The sequence below is a fragment of the Ceratotherium simum genome, chromosome 36 (genome assembly GCF_057802395.1).
Source record: "Ceratotherium simum simum isolate JZ-2026a chromosome 36, ASM5780239v1, whole genome shotgun sequence".
NCBI classification, from domain to species: domain Eukaryota; kingdom Metazoa; phylum Chordata; class Mammalia; order Perissodactyla; family Rhinocerotidae; genus Ceratotherium; species Ceratotherium simum.
The window spans coordinates 14,895,843-14,918,064 of NC_141935.1; the positions used below are offsets into that span (position 1 = coordinate 14,895,843).

At 38.4% G+C, this 22,222-nt stretch overlaps 1 protein-coding gene across 1 annotated transcript in view; it reads right to left on the bottom strand.

The window, feature by feature from the left end:
* Positions 1 to 22,222, bottom strand: part of USH2A (usherin) — a 761,558-nt gene that overhangs the window by 379,563 nt on the left and 359,773 nt on the right. The window contains exons 31-32 of the mRNA XM_087424358.1: positions 16,205 to 16,318; positions 14,058 to 14,219 (exon numbers count right to left, since the gene is read on the bottom strand). Coding sequence (XP_087280484.1) covers positions 14,058 to 14,219; positions 16,205 to 16,318 — 276 coding nt within the window. The remainder of the gene's footprint in view (positions 1 to 14,057; positions 14,220 to 16,204; positions 16,319 to 22,222) is intronic.

The following is a 22,222-nucleotide window of genomic DNA, read 5'->3' on the forward strand; positions in this document are numbered from 1 at the left end:
ATGGTCTTGTACATAGTAGATGCTCAATAAATATTTCCTCAATTAAATTGAATATGTCATTTAGAGACATGACTGGAGGGTATTTTTTTGCATGTAGAATCTTTATTATGATGTAACAATAATTTTATTATTTCTACAATTAATAGCATGTGTTTGTTGATCATTTACTAGTTTCACAAAAGAGTTGTGAGCACTAAGGTAACCATTTTTACATACGTTATCACATTTAATTCTCACATGAAATCTCTGAAGATTTGGTACCATGATTTCCAATTTACCAGTAAACCAAAGCTTAGCAAAGTCACCTCTAGGTGACTCTGCCTTTGAACTCTGTGGTAGGAAGATTCTAAGAATGACTTGCAGTGATTCTCACCCTTGTACAAATTCCTCCCCTTTGAATGTGGGTGGAACCTGTGAATATGATGAGGTATCACTCCCATGATTATCTTGCCCCACGGGAAAAAAGAGATGACCCTGGTGTGCCCAATCTAATTAAGAGCCATTTAAAAGCCGAGTTTTCTCCAGCTGGTTGTAGAAGAAGCCAGAGAGATTTAAAGTATGAAGGGGATTTGATGCAAGAGGTTCTGCATTACTGAGATGGAGAAAGCCTTGTGAGAGGACCTGAGAACAGCACCTAGAAGTTGAAAGCAGCCCCAGGCTGACAGCCAGCAAGGAAACGGGGATACCAACACCACCACTGCAAAGAATTGAATTCTGCCAACAACTTGAATGAGCCTGGAAGCAAATTCTTTCCCAGAGCCTCCAGAGGAGAGACCAAACTGCCCAACTCCTTGATCTTGGCCATGTAAGACTCTAATTAGGAACCCAGCCAAGCCCACCAAACTTATAGAACTGTGAGCTAGCAAATGGGTGTTGCTTTAGGTTGCCTACTGAACGTCCCTGATAGTTAGGTGTGGCTATAAGACTGAGTTATGGCCATTAGAATGTGGGCAGAAGTGAAATATGTCACTCCCAGGTCTGGCCCATAAAAATCTCCAACCTATTATCCTCCATCCTCTTTCCTCACCTGCTACAGCAATGGAGACAACTCCAGAGCAACCTTGGGAGTCATGTGTTATTGATGGCAGAAGATGCATCCGCCTGTGTCTCTGAATGACTGTGCAGAGAAAGGGAGCTCTGCTGACCAAACTCTTCACATGCAAGGAGCTAAGTGATCAAGAAATAAATTTCTATTGTATTTCTGCCATTAGAAACTAGTGTGTGTGAGTGTGCATGTGTGTGTTTACATCGTCTAGGGTTATCCTAACTGATATAGAGAAGGCTTTGTAAGATCTAAGAACTTGGGGCTGGCCCCGAGACCTAGTGGTTAAGTTTGGTACACTCCGCTTCGGCGAACTAAGTTTGGTTCCCAGGTGTGGACCTACTCCACTTGTGGGTGGCCATGCTATGGTGGTGACCCACAAACAAAATAGAGGAATATTGGCACAGATGTTAGCTCAGGGTGAATATTCTTCAGCAAAAAAAAAAAAAAAAAATCTGAGAACTTAAGGAGGAGAAAGATCCAGTCATGTAAAGAACTGCAGAAAGAGAATTCCAGTTAGAGGAAATAGCAAGTTCAAAGGTCTGGAGATAGGAAAGAACTTGCTGTATTTAAACAAACAAACATAAAGAAAACCAGTGTAGCACTGTAGAAACAATGGGAGTGAGAGAATGACAGGAGATAATGCTAAAAAAGTGGATATGAGCCAGATAAGTGTTGACGGCCAACATAGGGAATTTGGATTTTATTTTAAGATTGGTTGTGAAAGACGAAGGAGAAGTAGTTTAAGATTAAATCCAGGTTTTTATTTCTGGCAAAGGGTGAATAGTGCTAGTGTTAGTGTTCTCAGTAGTGTTACTGAGATGAGAAACTCAAGAAAAAGAACATATTTTATGGGAGGTGGAAGATATCATGACTTCAGTTTTAGAGAGTTGGAATAAAATGCCAGAAGCAGGAGTGTCCGATATGCAGTTAGAAAAATGTTCATGGCTTAGGAAAAATGTCTGACCTGGAGATAAGCATTGAGACATGAAGGGGTAATTGTGTGGAGTGTTCCAAGAAGTCTGAGATAAACCAACATTTGTGGGTGGAAGGGAAAGGAGGAAAGGAGACACGCCAAAACTTGAGCGGTGACAGGGAAACTGAGAGGGTGGGTGTCACAGATACTAAGAGAAGAATCTTCTGAGGTGGAGAAATGATCAACAATCTGTTAAAGTGTCACGAACTATAAAACCTTCACATTGTCCCCTTGGGGACTACAAGAACTTTGTCAACCTTGGTAGGATGGTTTTAACTGAGTGGTGAAGTAGTTATGGAGCCAGTGGAGGGGTAGTGGGTTAAATTTTGTCCCCCTAAAGAATATGTTCAAGTCCTAACTCCCATATCTGTGAACGTGACTTTATTTGCAAATAGGGTCTTCGTAGATGTGATGCAGTTAAAATGAGGTCACACTGGATTAGAGTGGGCTGGAAATGCAATATGAGTAATGTCCTTATCAGATGAGAGAACTATGGACACAGGGAGAACACTATGTAATGACAGAGAAAGAAACTGGAGTGATGCAGCTGGAAGCCAAAGAGTGCCCGAGATTGCCAGTAATCACCAAAAGCCAGGATAGGTAAGGAAGGATTCTCCCCTATAGTTTTCAAAGGGAGAACAGCCCTGCCAAATCTTGATTTAGGGCTTCTAGCCTCCAGACCATGAAAGAACAGATTTCTGTTGTTTTAGGCATCCAATTTGTGGTAATTTGTTGCAGCAGCTCTAGGAAACATGCGGAAGTCAGGAGGCAGAGAAAGTGAGCTGTGGAGGTAAAGAATGTGCCTGCGAAGGGGAGAAAGGCAAGGCTGGGAGCATGAGTGGGAGGAGGAACTCAGAAAAGACATGTTTTTCTCATGTTAGTCTTTTTTTACCCTCTTCACATGTAAGAGACTTGAGCCTATACAAATGCTGATGGAAGGAGCTAGTGCAGGAGGAGAGATAGAGAAGTCCTCACCAAGGTAGAAGATGATCCAGAGGGGAATTAGCTCTCTGCAAGGGAACAAACACTTCTTTGTTTCCTGAGAGAAGGAGGGAAACATTGACGCTGATGTAGGAAAGTTAATAGGTTCCATGATAGCAAGCTGAGGAATCTCATTCAAGAGTTTCAATTTGAGGTGAAAACAAAGTCATCTGCTCAGATTCAGGCAGGTAAGAGTTTGAAGAACTGTGGACAATGACTGAAGAACTGGCAATGGCAATTGTGACACAAAATTTTAGGGAAACAAAGAAGGATTGAGAGCAAGTATGTAGAAGCCTATTGGAGACTGGAGAACACTGGATATCAGAATGGCACCAAGCTGTATTCTTATCAAATTTTCTTCAGCAGAGCTCAGGACCTCCAGGTTTAAGCGTGAAGAACACAATTAGATTGATCTAGATTTGGTGGGCTTCCACTTGAATATATTGGAATAAGAATGGGGCAAGAAAGTTGAGAAAATTGTAAAGAAAACATTTCAAGTTCTATACTATGAAGGTACTTTAGAAGGGAAAGAAAGTCATCCAAAGTCATGGATGGGGAGAGCAAGAGAGGTTAAGAAACTGAGAGTTTCAAAGAAGACCACAAATATTTTTAGGGTGAGTAAATGAGCGAAAGAGCTGGAAAAATGGGTGTTTGTTGTTGGATAATGGGATATTTGAACTTAATCTGTTAGACATGGAGCATTTCTAAGTGATGGCAACATCCAGAATACTGAAATGAAAGCAAGGAACTCAAGAGCCCAGTCGAGTTTCCTATAGATGAGAAAGTAATGGATCTGAGAGGCTGAGCTGTCTAATGGATTGTTCCCATGACAATTGAAACAATACAGGATACTGCCAGATCTGGGGCAGAGAAAGAAGAAAGGGGAAAATCTAGGTGCTCAAGCCTTTACTGAATCAGGAAACAGAGGTAAGATGTTAGTGAAGATGAGCAAATCAGAGAAAATAACTTCCCATAGCCCAAGAGCATGAGTATCATAGGATCAGTGAGTACTAAAGGAAGGTAGAAAAGAAACAATCAGGAATGATGTACGGTAGAAGAGAAGCAGAAGACACTGACCCCAACCCCTTGATTTATGAATTACATGGGACATCAAAGAATGATTCACATCCACTTAAAATGACTGAAGAAGATGGGGCTGGCCTGGTGGCAAGGTGGTTAATTCACATGCTCTGCTTCAGTGGCCCAAGGTTCACAGGTTCAGATCCCAGGAGCAGACCTACACACCGCCCATCAAGCCATGCTGTGGCAGGCATCCCACATACAAAACATAGGAAGACTGGCACAGATGTTAGCTCAGGGCCAATCTTCCTCAAGCAAAAAGAGGAAGATAGGCAATGGATGTTAGCTCAGGGCCAATCTTCCTCACAAAGAAAAAAAGACTGAGCAAGAAATTGCTATCTGCAGGAGAGAGTCAGTTTTCTTTTATTACAGGAAGATATAAGAAATATAACACGAAGAGTGAGGCCTCCTCTAACCATCTCTCACTGAAATATAAGCTCAATAAGGGCAAGACCTTTTCATCTTTTATTTTCCATTGAAATTTCAATGTTGTCTGTATAGTAGACACCCAATTATATTCATCAAATGAATGAACTATTCCAGAGAGAAGTGATTATCTCTTTACTAAATAATTTTTATTACTGTTATGGGATGTGTCAGTTTTTAAACTGATTTTGAATAGATGCCTTCTCTTCTCTAATATTTTTTAGGTATTTGAGGGAAGTCTTAGAATGTTATTAATCACGGCATCACATATATAGAGTAGAGTTTTAGGTTTAATTGTGTCACCTCCAAAATTCATATGTTGAAATACTACGCTCAGTATCTCAGAATGTGACTTTATTTGGAAACAGGGTCATTGTAGTTGTAATTAGTTAAGATGAAGTCATTAGGGTGGACCCTAATCCAATATGACACATGTCCTTATATAAAGGGGGAATTTGGACACACACAAGGGGAGTGTCGTGTGAAGATAAAGGCAGAGATCAGGATGATGTGTCTACAGGTCAAGGAACGCCAAAGATTGCCAGCAAACTACCAGAAACGAGGTGAGAGACATGGAACAGATTCTTCCTCACAGCCCTCGGAAGGAACCAACCCTGCTAACACATTGATCTGCGACTTCTAGCCTCTAGAACTCTGAGTCAATAAATTTTTGTTGTTTAATCCACCCAATGATACTTCGTTATGGCAGCCCTGGCAAACTTATAAAAGTAGTTTAACCAAAAAAAATTTTGCTACGTATTAGATAATTAAATGAAAAATTCTAAGAAGCTACAGGAACAGCCTACCTCATTAAAACTGTTTACTACATTTAGCATATTAATTACCCCTGAATTATGCATCGGTATTTGTTGTCATTTACTTTAAAATATTAATTTACTGATTCTCAGTGTTTTTTCAATTTAATTCAATTCATTTCAACTCTATCCAATAAGAGTTTATTAGAAGCCAATTGAGTCCTTATTCCTATGGTACATACTATAGAGATTATGAAAATAAATAATGACTGTACTCAACATACGTACATCCTTATTTTGAATCAAGATTTATCCCTTTTAAAATAAGTTAATATTACAAGACAGGCTATATTCAAGTGACAAGTTTGCAGGAAAATGATATGAAAGAGCCTATGAATCAAAGGAAGATGTGGGAGATCTCCCCCATTACTGGGAGATAACTACTATTAACACTTTGGCATATATCCCAGCATGTACCTATCCATATATGAATATATACATTCATGTATACATACACATGTATACACACATATCTTTTACCAAAATAGACACATGTATTACATGTTGTCTGTTAAAATGTTTGTTTTTAACACCTTTCCACATTATTAAATATTCTTTTACAGCATCATGAGCTAGATGGCCATGAGATATTCCATTATGGGCATTTAGAAGTTCTTTTGCTGGTGTACACAGGCCAGTGATTTCACGTGCTAAGTTCTAATTTCATAGATGAAGCCTTTCTACAATTATGTCCTAGATTTGGACTTGGAGAAAGAGTTAGATGTTTCATTTCACAAATATTCCAATGGCTTTCTAGAAGGTAGGAATATAAGAGCTGCCACAGTCACAGCAACTGCCTGGAGGTCAGAGGGTTCAGGATATGGGTAGAGGAATACAAAACACTGTTTCACTGAGTCACTGTCCCTCCTACATTTTCTGATGGAAGCCAGTGACAAAAAATGACATACTGTTTGATTCCATTCATTTTAAGTACAAAAATAGCAAAATGAATCCATGCCAACAGTCAGGAAAACAGTCACTCAAGTCAGGAGATAAGAATTGAGGGCAAAAATGTGAGCATTCTAGGGTGCTGACAATGCTGTTTCTTGATTTGGGTGGATGTGCATGGATGTGTTCAGTTTGTGAATATTCACTAAACTGTATGTATACTTAAGATATGCTGACTCTTTGGTATGAATTTATAATTTAATTAAGAAGTTTTAAAAAATAAATTAAAAATAATGGCAGCTCTGAAAACACTCAAAATAGCAAGCAATGCTATTTGTAAAGCTCTCAATGGAAGGACACCATCACATTTTTCAGGATTTAACTCCACTACTTTTCTAACTGGATGTTATTCCCACTATCCCTCTGAAATACTTTCAAATAGAGCGTCCTTTCATACTATTTAAGAGCATAATACTCATCAATTAGGTTAACAGATCATGGGTAATATTTGGCTACAGATCCTAAAATATAAATTTAAATACGTTTAATTTCTTCACACACTGGTGCATTGTAGAAGCATCTTGGAGTAAGAATGACATTTTGGTCGTATTGTTTACAGTTAACCACAACTGATATTTAAACATTCTGTACAAGTTATTTCATTTCAATAGACCCTTTGTTACTAAGAGAACAGGGCTCTTTAAAGTATCCATTGTTCGTTAACCCAAGGACCTGGTATGTAGCCAAACCCTGAGCAACTCTTCTGGAGTCTTTGATCACAGAGTTAGTAGCTTAGTAACTTGGCTTCTGAAGGCTCTAGCTTGTTTTCATAATTTAGGCTTCTTTTCTTGTATCCTCAAGGTTTCATAGACTTTGTATAATTTAATGTTATATGTCTGTGACGTGAAAAGGGCATGAAGTATGACTTAGTTTTTAATAGAGAGGTACCATGACTCATAGATGAGATCATTGCTTTACCTGAAAACCTTCACACGCTCTGTCTTATTAATACTCAGCCTTATGGATTAGAACACTAGCATGTTAACACTATTCCCCTCAGTAATATACTTTATGTAAGAGGAATGACTTAGATGCACTGTATTGTGCATTCAAAAATGCAAAATGGAACAAAATATCAAGGTTAAATTTCTATTCTGCCAAGAAAGGACCTATTGTAAACCATCAGCATGAATGGATATAATTTAGCTCAAATTTGTAGAGTGTTGATAAGGTTCCTCATAACACTTGGTTAGAAGCACCCAACCTTTAAATGCTTTTTATTGTGCCATAAGCAATACAGCTTTTCCTACGATAAATTTCTCATCGTAAGGCTTAAGTGTTTGGAAGGTTCAAGATGAACATTTCTATTTTGCTGTTTATACATGGTCCTTTTTGACCTTGGCAAATAAGACCAAAAAAAGTTTTAGCACTTTTAGTGGGTTGAAGATATAAATACTTACTGCTTATCTGACTTTACCAGAAATTCATCTGCTTTTCCTCTCTCTTTCCCTTCTCTCTGTCTCTGTCTCTCTCTCTCTCTCACACACACACACACACACACTTCTTACACTGGTATTATATTTGTCTTACTGCCTTGGTATTAGTGACAGAAGTCCAGGTCCTGATGGAGCAGCATTGGGAAGATGCTCTCCACGGTGCTAGAAATCAGCCACTCTTATTCAGTCATAAGACAATTATAGATTCATTAGATGATACACTTGGACATATATGTTTTATGGTCTGGTGTCATATATATACATTTATAGAGTGCCTATTGACCTTTCCCCCTTTGGAGTTCCAGTAGTTATAAGCAGCAATGGCTTAGGTTGGGTTAACCAAGAACAATTTCCTGAGGGATCACTATTCTATCCTTACCAGATAGCACAACTAACATGAACTTCCTTATCATGCTTGTAGACCACTTCTCTCGATTACCACCATCTTGCTACCCTTGTTTCTAAAAACTTTTTAAGCTTCTCTGAAACATCTCACAAACTTCTTAAAGATTGCCAGTTTCTGGTAGGGTGCTCATTTAAAATGAGAATGATCTGGTTGGCTACAGTTTGGATAGTCACCATCAATCAGGATGCTATCTAGCCTGAACTTTGAAACAATCCAGTTATGTTGAACAGTCTCACAAAAGGTTCCTTTTCTATGCCTGTTTATGAACATACTGTATACACACATCTTAAGTGTCCTACAATAGTTCTGCTGGTGATATCAATATAGGTCCTTCAATCTTTGGATAATGTTTTTAATCATAAGCTTTAAAGCACAATTGTTTTTACTTCAAAATTCTTAAAAATCCGTTATGGGACAGAAATAAGAGATTAATGGAGATCTCGCAAAAAAAGATAAATGGCACCACCAGAATACCACAAAACTGGGGGAAAAATTAATTGAACCTATACTTTTGATAAATATTTATTTTTTGCAGAAGAAAAATGCATACCAGTTTAAGCTGTCATTATACTAACCTACATCCTATTTTTCATATTATTAGTAACACATAATGTGGTAGTTTATATTCAAAAATAAAACTAGAATGTATATACCTCATGTATTTATCCAGAAATACACCGAGGTTACTATGGTTACGAAAAATCCATTACCTTTGAATACAGAATGAAAAAGTTTGACTTAAAGTGTGTGCTATTTATTATAGCACACATCAACAGCCTTTGGGAGGTTCTCTAACTGGATTCATTTTTCAGTGTCACAACTGACCCTCCATACTACTAGCTTATGGCCTATGCAAGGCAAAAAATTTGAACTGTATGCATTTTAAAATATATTTTGTACTAACTCAAGGTGCAGCAATGCCTTTGACTTTTAATACTTCATATTTAAGAGAAACAGGGGAAAAAATTCAAACCACCTAGATGCTAAGTGGCTTCTGAATTGCAATGCATTTACCTTTACCTATATCCACCATGGCAGCAAGATCCATATGCTACGCATAATGGAAAGATGTTGATTCTATGTGGAAACATAAAGGGAAGCTCCAAATAAATGGCGTTGGAGTGAGAAAAAAAAATGTTGACACTTTGAATATTTAGGGGAGGACATGAAACCAAATTATTAAGAAAGTTTTTGATAGTGTAGAAGGCGAAGAATTTTAAATAGTAAAGATGATTCTAACCTGGAAAAACAAGGCATAAAACATAGCTCTTATAGAAGTTTTCAAATTATTCCTCACCCCTATTAAATTTTTGCTCATCAAGACTGTGATCAGATGAATCAAAGTAAAATATAAACGGCTGATAATCATACAGAAAAGTATTCAGTATAATTAGTAGTTAAACATGCAAATAAAAATAAGGTAATATTTTTCACTTCTAAAATTATCAAAGATTTAAGAATACAACAGTCACTGCTGATGAACTTTTCTGGGAAACAATGAAAAAATGTATATCAAATATTCTGTAAAAGTTCACTGCCTTTGACTTAGCTGTTCCCATTTTAGGAATCTAGCAAAGATTTATGTACAATAATATTTATAACAACATATTTAAAATAGACAAAAATTAGAAACTTTTGAATTGTTCAAGTGGTTAAACGCATTAACGTACATTCATGTGACGGAATAGGATGTTATTAAAATATTTCAAAATATTTTAGAAAAATACTTGATGTAGGATACGGTCATAATAAGGGAATATGTAAGGATTCAAAATTATACATTATTAAAAACCAAAATTATACATTATAGCTCAATTTTGTTAAAATGAGTAAAATACTAGAAGGGATTACATCAAATATTAAGAATTTCTATCTGTATGGTGGGATGATCAGGAATCAGATATCTGTATGTTTTAAATCATTGTCAATAAGCATATATTACTTTTATAATTAAAAAATATTATCAATTATTTCTCTAACTTAGTAGAATGCATCCTCCATTTCTCAGTCTTCCTAAGAATTGACATTTCAGCGCTGTGGAGATCCATGTTAGTGGCCCGAAACTCCCTATTACTGACAGCACAAGCCCTCATGAATAGAAGTTTCACCTGCAAACCATTCAGCATGGAAAGGATTTCAGGTCACAAATATCCTGACACAAATACAAGCAGTGAGCATCACAGCATCATAGATACGTGTGATGATGAAACCTGGCATGGATTTAATGTGTCTGTAGAGACTAGGGTCTTTCTCAATGGTGAGAGCTGTTTCCCCCATCAGCTTCCTCCCCGCTGACTTCAGACAGACAGATTCCCTTTTTGTTCTGTCTTCTCTGTGATTCCTAGTGGACAGGTCAACTTGGAAGACATAAATGATCTGAATTTAGTGCATCTTAAAAGTATAAAATCTGAGAATTGAAAGGGATCTTAAAAGCCATTTTATTCAATTCTCACGCAATTTGAGAATCTCCGGAAAAGTAGGCATTCAGTCTACTCTAATAGAAGAAAAAGCTTTCACTTTAGGGTGCTGCTGTGGGTTGAACTGTGTTCTCCCAAATTTATATGTTGAAGCCTTAACCCCCAACATGACTATATTTGGAGATAAGGCTTTTAAAGAGGTGATTAAGGTTAAATGAGGTCATAAGGGTAGAGCTCTAATCTAGTAGGACTGGTGTACTTATAAGAGGAAGAGACACCAGGGCTGCACACACAAAAGAAAGACCATGTGTGGACACAGCGAGAAGGCAGCTGTCGGCAAGCCAAGGAGAAAGGCCTCAAGAGAAACTGAACCTGCCAACACCTTGATCTTGGACTTCTAGCCTCCAGAACTATGAGAAATAAATTTCTGTTGTTTAAGCCACTCAGTCTGTAGTATTTTGTTATGGCAGCCCTAGAAGATTAATACAGATGCTCTGGGGTTTGTAATCAAGCTCCTGTCTCCCTTTCAGAGTTTTTGTTAGGAAAAATAAAATAATAAGTAGATGCATAGAGTAGAATGTTCAATAAGTAGAATGTGTAGAGATTAAAAGCATGGACTTTGAGGCCAGGTAGACCCAGATTTGAATCGGTTCCTCCAATTACTGACTACAATTTCTTCACCCACCTAGGCCTCAGTTTTAGAAGGTAAAGCGTTGGAACAATCATGTACAACCTTGAACCCCATCATAACGTTCTTGGTTTAGTTCCTCTCCTTAGTGACCAATATTGCAGTCCCAATGTGCTTCGTGTCTTCAGCCACTGGGGATGAGAGCAACAAGAAATACAGTTGCTTGTGAGAAGCCAGGAAGGCTATAGGAAAAAAAAAATGCTATGAGTGATATCAGAGATACAATCTTTAAAAATCTACATAAAGAACAAAAACCATTGATGAATCTACCACCGTAGCTACAGAACATGGTTGTGGGCATGATAAAAAAATTCCACTTCCTTTACTTTATATTATATTTGGGGCGTCTGTTGTACTCATCCACTGTGGTAACATTTTCCAGGATCTTTCACTGCAGATACTATAGCCACATGGGTCTGTTAACAATTCAAACAAAATACAGAATTAGTTTCAATTTGCAGGTGGTGTAAGAAATCGGTGTGAATTCTGTCCTCCTCTCCTCCTCACAATGCTCTTCTTCTGGCTTTGCTCAGTGTCATCTCATATGGCATTCTGCACATTTTGTAAATATTCAAGGCCCACGGTTTGAGACCCGCCATCGGCCACACCACTTCCCTGTGGACTGGGTCAGCATTTGTTCCTGCATGTGGAAGGGATCTTAGTTTCTTTTTCTCTGGTTGCTCTTTTTTTTTTTCTCTTTTCTCTGTTGTTACTTCTTTCTTTCCCTTCTGCTACCCTCCACCGGTTCCCCTTTGCTGTCTTCTGTCTTTGTTCCCAGCATCACCTGACTGCATTCATTCATTTACTCAACACTGTTTATTCTCCACCTGCTCCGTGATAGGTCCAAAAACGTTATGATGGGGTTCAAAATTGTACATGATTGCTCTAATGTTTTAGAAAACAGGACAGATATGGTCATGTCCTTATGACACTTAACAGTTTAGTAGGGCAAACCGGCAAGCAAAAAGCAGCTTTATTCAAGACAACAGGAACAAAAAATTGGAGGAGATAAAGGTATTCAATGAGCATGCAGGGGGTACACCCAACTCATACTTGGGGAGTCAGAGAAGGTGTCTCAGAGTAAACGTCTATACTGGGCCTACAAGGTGTGCTTTCCCATTATGCATGATGAGACATTTTGGTCTTACAGAAGTGCTTTGTATGTTAATTATTAACACGTGTAAAGTTCATTCTGTGATGTGTTTTCATTTCTTCTGAAATAACTTCTGTGGTCTATTATTTTTAGTTAAAATAATGCATTCAAATATTATTAGGGAAAGATTAATCTATTATTTTAGTTTATAGTACGAAGTCTGCATTCTACAGGAAATAGTACTTATTATTCTCTTTACTAAGTGCTAAAAAGATGCTAGATGTTTTATGCATAGTTCTAGTTCTCTTCAAAATCTTGAAAATTGCAGTTATTCCCATTTTACAGATTCAGAAACTAAGTCTCAGAAGTTAAGGAACTTGTTTTAAACCACGCCCTCTTCATCATAGCCAAAATGTTGGGCTTGCTATCAGTGTCTGCCACTCACAGGCTGTGTGACCTTCAGGAAGTTACTCACCCTTTCTACGCCTCAATTTCCTCATTTGTAAAAGGGGGTAATGATCATATCTACCTCATAGAATGCGAATTACAGAATTCTATCTGAGCATGATGAGCAAAATATAAAAGTAATTGTTCTGGTCTTTTGAAGGCTTTCAGACTAGAGAGGACACAAAAAATGTAAACCCTGAGAACACAGTTGGATAAATGCCATAGCCCTGTCCAAAAACGCCTCACACCTGCATCTGTATGTGTCCCTGTGAAGTCACAAGCACCAACAGAGGAGGGACAATGTCTGGCTGATTCCCTGTTACAACCTTAGCACATGGCATTAATGTGAAGGAATAAAGACCTAAATAATTAATCCTGCCTCTGACTCTAACTTGTTGTGACCTTTCTTGCAGAATTTAATATCTCTAGGCCTCAGTTTTTTAATCAATCAATATTTCATTAACGATGTCTCACCTGATAGTCATATATAGTGTATAAAATACTATAAAATATACAACCACTATGATTACTATACAAATACAAACAAAATTCAGATTCCAGACAACATATTCACTGTAGGCCTCTTGTGTTTCACAAGGTTTTCAACAATCCATTTGACTTAAGTGTCATCAGACTTTACAATAGGATCTGGGTGTATATATACTATGTTTCTTCTCAAACAGTCTAAAATTCAGACCCGACTGAGTCATACTTCTGAGCCTTAATATGACTTAAGAATCCACATTCATGAGGATTTTAAAGTCGTTAACTTATGTGACAATGGAATTTGTTTGAAATGACATCATTGACTCAACCAGGCACTATGAGGGACTGGGACCACACTGCATCCCAGCTTCAATCTTGTGATCAGTTGGAGGCAGAGGAATCATATGCTGAGCGTTTTGTGATGATCCATTTCCAAGGCCCCCCTGCACCTGAGCAAAGGTATCTTAGTGGAAGGATGGGCAAGGAGTGGGGGGATCTACAGCAGAGAAGACGCGGTAAGGCAGCCTTGGGTGATGGGGAAGGGGAGGCAACATGAGCCCTTTTCCATTTTTTCAGCTTTGGCTTTACCATAAGCATAATGTAACCCTACAGATCATAGAATTTTAGTGGTTTAGCGGGAGACAAAAATAAGTAACCTGATTTTTAAAACCAAATTCTCAGCTAACTATAGTTATGTGAAAAAAAAAAAAAATATATATATATATTCTAGTTGGTAATTATATATGTATTTAAAACTATTGGAAATATTGTATTATAAATAGTATAATTATTTTCTGATACCTATAAAAGTCTTACCTGTGACTGTGTAGTTCTCTTCATTGCCTGAATAGATTAGCATCCCATCCATATATAAAGAGTACTGAGTTATAATCCCATTGGCTTTTTTGGGTGGATTCCAAGAGAGTAACAAAGAATTGGGAAGAGATTTGGCTCTGGGTGGCTGAACGTCTTGTGGGGCTGTGGGGAAAAAAAAAAGATTTATAGAGTCTAATTTTAGTTTCCTTTTCTAATTCAAACTTTTCAGACTCAAACCAATAAATCATGGAATAAACCTGAAATTCCAAGCATGGAAATGTTCCTGATTCGTGGGCAGCTTGTCAGTAATTGCTTTAGGAACAGTACTAAATAACTGTCCTGAATTTATGAGAATTTGCATCAGTGATAGATGGGGAGTACTTACACCAGTTCACTTGACTGATGCCTGTGTTACTTCATCAAAGGTATTGTTAACCCATAGTCTCTACTTGGTACCTGTTAAAGCCAATTAAACAGATAGCATCCCTACCCTCGACGAGCTTTTGATCTAAGATTGGCAACGCCGGTGAGAGTAGTTCATTAATAGCTATAAAAAAAAAAAAACCTCTCCGTAATAGAAATAGCCAGAAAGTACAGAATCAATGTAATTAATTATGTATGAAAACTACATTGTGTGTAAGTTTTTTTGAAGAAGAGGTCTGTTCATTTTCTGTAATGGTCAACGAATTGGAGTCATAGGAATGAAAAGCTCTTAACAAATGACCCTAAACATACCTATCATTCAGTAAATGAGCAATAAATTTTAGGAAAAACTAGACACTGGGAATTCCATAAACAATGGAAAGGAAATAGTGAATTGGACGAGTAGGAATCCCTCTGGCATATAGCTGTGAAGTAGATTTGAAGGGTACCAGGCAAAACCTGGACAGAGGATGTAGTGATGTAGAGAATATAATGAGAGATATAGGATGATCTGTCCCATATTGAAGCTGGTGGAAGTATTTGTAAATGGGGACGATGATCATGTGCCCCAGCAGAAGCAATGACACATTAGGAAAGAGTGCTAGTCTCTGTAGACTGGGTGGAGAGAACATTGAGAAAACGCTGAAGATGGGTCACTGATAGTGTGGTCCAGGTGAGGGAGTCTGATTAGGTCAAGTGCAAAGCGGAAAGAATAAAGGGTCACAAGAAGGATTTTACAAACTCCTTTATCCTGTCACAGTTGCAGCATACGGGCCATTGTCTTTCTCTTATATATCTTCTGTGCAAGTGGTACTTGCTACAGGGTTTCAAAGAAGGAGAAGGGGTGGGGGAGGGAGAAGAGGGAGTGAGGAAGGGGGATGGATGGATCCTGAGAAAGAGAAAGACTAGCTGACTCTTTTTCCCTAAAGATCAACCTCTTAAATCTCCTAAATAACTTTACAACTAGACAGTAAAAGAAACGTGTAATTCCTCTCATCTGGGAGAGAGATATAGGAAGTAACAGTGCTTCAAATGTTTTGAGAGCTGTTATTTCTGGAAGTGATGCGTTCTGATGCTTGAGCAAACCTTACGCTTTGGAGTGCTAAAATATTTTCTCTTTCTCACTGCCTTCTTTACATAGGCTTTCTGAAACATTAATTTATGCCAACAGTTTGTAAGTTTCAAGTGCAACAAAAGTGAGACTTAAGTCGGAAGGAACCGAGCAGTGATTAATAATGCCTCGATTGGCATTTGGAGGTTCCATCAAACTGAAGTAATTGCTGCCTGTGCTGGTGTTTAGCAGTTAAAAGAGACCATGGAAATCAACCGTTTGATTCTCAATTTCATACTGTGCCATACAATCAATTCTTTTTAGTCAGACTGTCTCTAGATTTACTTCTGAGCCATAGTAAAATGAGGAAGCTTTCATTAATCTTTCAGATGCTTCATATTAATGACAAGGCTCTTGCATGAACAATGTAACAGCAATTAAAAAGCCCATTAATCTGCATTACAGCTATTAAAGATGCATGTCATTAAAGGGTATGGGGTTTGATTCATTTTCGCACCCCCCCAAAAAATGGAGCAATTATGGCCTGGCAATGCACTTTGTCATCAAATTAGGTTGGGGTTTTCCAGCAAATGGCCTTGCAGCATTTAGCTCTTCTCCTATTTTATTATTCATGACTGAAATGTGGAAGTCAAGACCTTTGAAATTACTTTACCTTCTTGTGGAGTAGAGATGTTCAATGCCTGCGAGCTCTCAGTACAGCCAGCCACAGTGCAAGCAGTCAGGGTTACTGCATAGTTTTTGAAGGGTAGTAAGCCTGTCAATATGCCTATAATAAAAGGGAAAAAAAGAGATTTGCATGTTTACCGTAAGCAGCTATAAAAAGTATTGTGGGGTGTGTATGTGTGCGTGTGTGTATAAGAGAGAGAGAGGTAGAGACACAGACAGTAAGAGATATAAAACAAAAACATTTGCCTCTTTAATTCATTTTCTGGCCTGTGTGCTGATTGCAGAATGGAGTGACCAGCGAGAAAAAATTGTGTGACCAACTTATTATTAAGACAGCTCTAAACAGCATTTTCCCAAATGCATTCCTCAGAACACTAGTGCTCTGAGATGTTTCCCCCGTAAAAATAGGGGGATTCCACGTACAGTTTGTAAAGCAGAGCACAGTCTATCTGACAGTAGAGATGCATATTATCCCATTCCAGGATCCTAGACCTCCTGCAGAAACAAAACTATTGAATTTTCTTTAACCTCACATTTTTCAACCTTATTTAACTGGAGAGTCCTTTTTATGCAACATCTATTAACACACTTCAGGAAATGGTACTCCCAAGAATGGCTTCATTATTTTAACGGTAGGATACACACATACAAACTATTTGTTCATGTTGCAGCTAACAAATATGCAAATCAACATAGTTGAACATTTAGCAAAGTAGATAATTATGCTTTTGTACTTCTACTTGCAAAATTATTACTTTATTTACTTAAGACACCTGTCTTAAATAGAAGTCTTGCACAGAGAAGTGTTGAATTAACTTGACTTGGTGGTGGATCTATAAGATTTGTTCAGCAATTAAAAGTTCCTCTAGAAATGAAAACACATTTTGTTTACTGGTGTTCATAATCAAAGCAGAAGCTCTTTATTTAGTTAATCCTGTGAATTAAAGAAGTATCAAAAATATAATTTGTGTATTTGCTCACCATTGTTTTTCATTGCATAAGTTTTTCAGAGCTCTCTTATTCCCAACCACATAGACTATCATCATTCTTAGAAAAAGATGGTCCCACTCATGGTATCTCTTTATTGAGTAAATCTTCAACAGCCTAGAGAATGTGTTATTGTTTTAAAGTGCCAATATTGGTGACAGCTTGCATCATTCAAATGCAAACTTTAATATGCATGTTTCCCTGTACTCCCTCCCAAGTAGAAAATTTTAAAAAATTAAGAGCAATGAGTGAGTACGCAGCAGAGACCACAGCCGTTGTTTGCTTTCGCACCTCCTATTTGCCGTTGGTCCCTTGTGCCGCCTACAAGTCTTCACTCTAGCAGGTCCCCCAGCACCCCCTGGGCTACCGGAGCCTCTCTGCTGCTCTTGGCACCATCGTCTTAGCTCATGGCCAAAGACGACAGCAAGCCAATGAACTAATCTGCATACCCGTGTGACCATCTCATGCCACATTCAGCTCTCTCTCATTTCAAAGCCCCCTCATGTCATAACCTTTTGCTTTCCCTCTTTCCTGCCACTGGAATTGTCATTTCCTCTTGAATCTCCCGGACCACGACCTGCATTTTGAGCTCACTTTCTTTTCAGGAGTTATTTCTCCTTCCACTAAACACCTTAAAAGAAAGCTTACATCATCACATATGCACCCTCATCATGTGGTGGTGTAGTGTCGAGAACACAGATGCTCCGGCCACGTTTCCTGGGTCCAAATGCCAGTTCTGCTACTGATTTGTTGTATGGGCTTGGGCAAGTTGTTCAGACCTCTGTGCCTTAGTTTCCTCATCTATAAACAGATAATAGTGGTACTCATCTTGAAAGAGAGGCCTCACAGGGATAATATAGTATCATGGGGATATGAGATGGGGATAATACAGTATTTACCTCTAAGTGTTACTATCAAGATTAAATGAGTTTAGGAATATAAAGTGCTCATCACAGAGCTATATAAGTAGAGAATTCCAGCACAGAGTTGTGTCAGTCCAAGCTGTGTTCCTATTACAACCCAGTTTCTGCCTGCACTACGCTACCAAATACTGATTTTTATCTTTTAAAGATCACTAGTGATCTCTTAAATTCCAGATCAAGTAATCTCTCCTGAATCCTTATTCTCCTCTACTTACTGGACTTGGCCTCCCTCAGCTTCCTTCTGTGCCACTGAATTTTCTTGAGTTGTTCTAAAGTACTGAGAGCTCCTTTCTTTCCTTGACCTGACTGACTCATCTTCCTTTCACAGTCCTTGAAATAGCATTTGTTTTACAAGGTTGAGTCTTCAGGCTTCTTTCTTCTTCAGAACACTTGCCTTTGTTAGCTCATCAAGCCTCATCCCTCCTTTATATCTGCAGATTTCACGTCTCTCCTCCAAGCTCTGGGTCTGCATATCTACCTGCAGGTCACATATCCCACCTGCATGTCCCACTAGCATTTCACTCTCAACATGCCCCAATGTAGACCCGACAGCCTAAACTATTTCATAAGCTTCATTTTCCCATTTCTTAATGCATCCGTCATGATCCCAAAATTCCAGGCTCAAAACTAAGGTATCCTTGTAAGATATGTTCTAGCCATTTCATCCTTTGAAAAATCTTTGGCATTTGTCACAATTTTCCTATTGCCAAGTTTGAATCTATTGCAATAGTCTAGATAAGACAACGTGCATGTGTGAATTAGTATAATGCCTTATTAACAAGAAATGAATCAGCCCCCAGACAATGAAACATTTAATCCTACAGTGAGCAAGAAAATGTGTTGGGATATGAGATTGGCTTCCTTTGCTCATCACTTAACCTTTGTGGCATATGTCAAAAGCATTGCCTCCCATAGATGGGCGTGACTTAGCTGGGGTGCAGGAATATTGTGTCCAAAAAGACACAGTGGTTGTATACAGGTCAGTACTCTGAAGTCTTTTATATGAAGATGTGTCATACATCCAGGTCATATTATTATTGAGAAACATTATAAAAGCAGTTTCATTATTTTGCAATTTTGAAGATCGACCTTACAAAGTACCTTATCCTGAGACATTATTTCTTTCCAAATCATAGCTGAAGTGCAATGGTGGAATTGTGACTGTTATATCAACTTAGCAAGAAAGGTATTAATGTAGACTTGAAGAAGGATCATGTCAAACAAGATACTGAGTTCACAGTCACTAAATGGTCTTCGGTGTTTTATTTAATCTTTCTTGCCTTCACTAAAGGAGTTATTTTGTGTGTATATGTATATCATGAAATTCTTTTGCTAATTTTTTCTCCTAAACCTTAAGGATATTATAAAATACAGACAATACTCTCATCATCAAACTTGCTTTCTTCAGCTTTGTGCTTTGGTAGAGAAGTTTAGCAAATCGTGTTTCATAGAAAAATCCTGAGATTCTTTTTTTTTTTTTTTTTTTGTGAGGAAGATCAGCCCTGAGCTAACATTCATGCTAATCCTCCTCTTGTTGCTGAGGAAGACCGGCTCTGAGCTAACATCTATTGCCAATCCTCCTCCTTTTTTTCCCCCAAAGCCCCAGTAGATAGTTGTATGTCACAGTTGCACATCCTTCTAGTTGCTGTATGTGGGACGCGGCCTCAGCATGGCCGGAGAAGCAGTGCATCGGTGCGCGCCCGGGGTCCGAACCAGGGCCGCCAGTAGAGGAGCGCGCACGCTTAACCACTAAGCCACGGGGCCGACCCCCTGAGATTCTTAAAGAAAGATACTGGAGAGAAACTAGATCATCTTTCGGGCCATTTATCAAAGTGCTCACATTTCCCCTTTCAAGGCAGGTGAAACAATAATCAACGCTGAGAAATGAGAGCTGCGAAATGGAAAACAGAAAAAAAGAAGAGAGCTGATGTTTGGTTCTTGCCAACTTTGAATCCCAGGTGGAAAGTTTTGGATGGTTTGTAAATCACACTTTCAAAAAATGTGCTGTGCTTTCCGAGGCTGAGGTGGCATATTTCTTTTCTATTTCCAGAGGGAATCTTGCTCATAATGTTGTGTCTCACAAAGTTTGTAAAACCATCAGAATCATTTTCTCTAAATATATGTTAGCATTATCTACTTCAATAAAAGGAGTAGGGTAATGATTTAGCATTTTCTCTCCTCTTGTCAGGTTACAGTGACCCATTGGGTTGGGGAAGGGGCTGGTCTACCAAAGGGTCATCACTAAATCAGAATAGTGACAAAGTCATCCTATTGTCTGGGACAATTTGTCTCTTTTGTTTTTCAGTATGGATAGTTTACCAGGATGGATTAAAGTTGATGCTTATAAAATAAAGTTCTGCTTTTACCAAAGAAAGAGAATAAGTATATTCTCTCTAAAACTAAGTAAGGTAGCCCTTCTTGGATGCATCCCTGAAAACCATTGCGTGATTGGCCCAAGGGCCCTACTTTAAGTGTCAGAGTCATACTTAGACTATATACTCTCCCGGAAAAAAGGAAGTAGTACTACTACGATCATGTATCATCATCAAAAGGCATTTATCAATTTTTCTTCTATATGTCTCTGGGAAAGTTGCTATAGAATACAACTGATCTTTACACAGTTTCTAATCTAAGAAAATAGAGCCAGAAGGACCCTAATGATATCAGCAATACATAGATTAATACATAAAGCAGAATGCTTGCCTATATGCCACGTGGGCAAGGGCATTTATTAAGAGCCAGACTTCCTAGTGCTAGATGATAGGAGATCTATATTTAATTAAAGACAAAGAAGAAAAAAAGGATAATCATCGAAAGCATATTTCAGCATTATATTAAAAAGAATACTGGAAAATATACAGTATGACATATTTATAAAGGAATCCTGGACAGAAAAATGTGGCATATATTCTGTGTCTATAGGAAACCCAATAAGAGAAAGTGGGGTCGTCTCCCTTTATGACACTTGAAGTGCTTAAAATAAAGAAGTATATCCTGACAGTGAGAACTTTTAAGATTGGCTTGCATATAAGTCTATTTCTTTGGGAGACATCACAGAGGAGTTTTTTTTCCCTTTGAATTTGAGACCGTGTCTACCTCTAGGCAGGCCAGATGACCTCTCAAATTCCCTTTCAGCCACAAAACTCTGTGAAATCAGAAAATGGTCCCAACCATGTCAGGAAACTTGCCAGACCCTTTCGATAATGGAAGAGGGCGAGCTGAAAAAACATTCAATAAGCATAAAGTCAGCATTATTGATGTCTTAAAAGTGTTAATATCCCATGAAACACAGGAGCTTTGGTATCCAGATTAAAATCATTGGCACCAGCAGGACCAGAACTCTCACTGCTAAGCGATAATGCATTTTGCATTAATGCTTCACATTGAGAAATCCTGACATGCCCCACCAAGGGAGTTTGAAGTTAAGTAAGGATGTTCCCTTTGAATTGCAGTCCTGTGGGCCTCAGTGGGTGCAGAAAGCCTGAGCTGTAAGAGCAGGAGCAGGGACTTGATTTAAGGGAAAGAAGTGCATCACAGGAGGAAGTTTAAGATCCCCAGTGCATGTGGCTCCAAATTGTGTGCTCTGAGGATTTCCACCTAGCAGAAGGGAAGAGCCTCATCCTGGAGGGTCACGCAATTTAAAAGTCCCTCACAATGATTTGGGGACTATTTGAATGCAGAAGGTATGTCCTTTTACTTTTTACTTGTCCTATTTTCCAGCAGCTATTATGATGGTTTACCAAAAGTGGGCACTTGATGTATGACCAAAAAAATGGAGATTTTTCATCCTCTTAGTGCCACTCAGCTGTGTCCCTCACTGTAAGAGAACCCCACACCCCTTCCAGAGAACCAGCAAAGTAACAGATATTGTTTCTTTTGACTGAGAGATTATTATTTCCAACACTTTCTTTCCTTTGCTCTAACCTCAAGTTTCAAAGGAGCCAAAGAGAAATATTAATAATTGGTGGCAGCCTGACTACCTAAGAGAAAATCATTGTGGAGCTGATACCAGCTGTGCAAGCTTTTGTGCCTCTAATAGAACTCTGTATGTGGAGAAGCCAGAAAACAGCGAAAGAGTCGGCTTTGATGTTGGA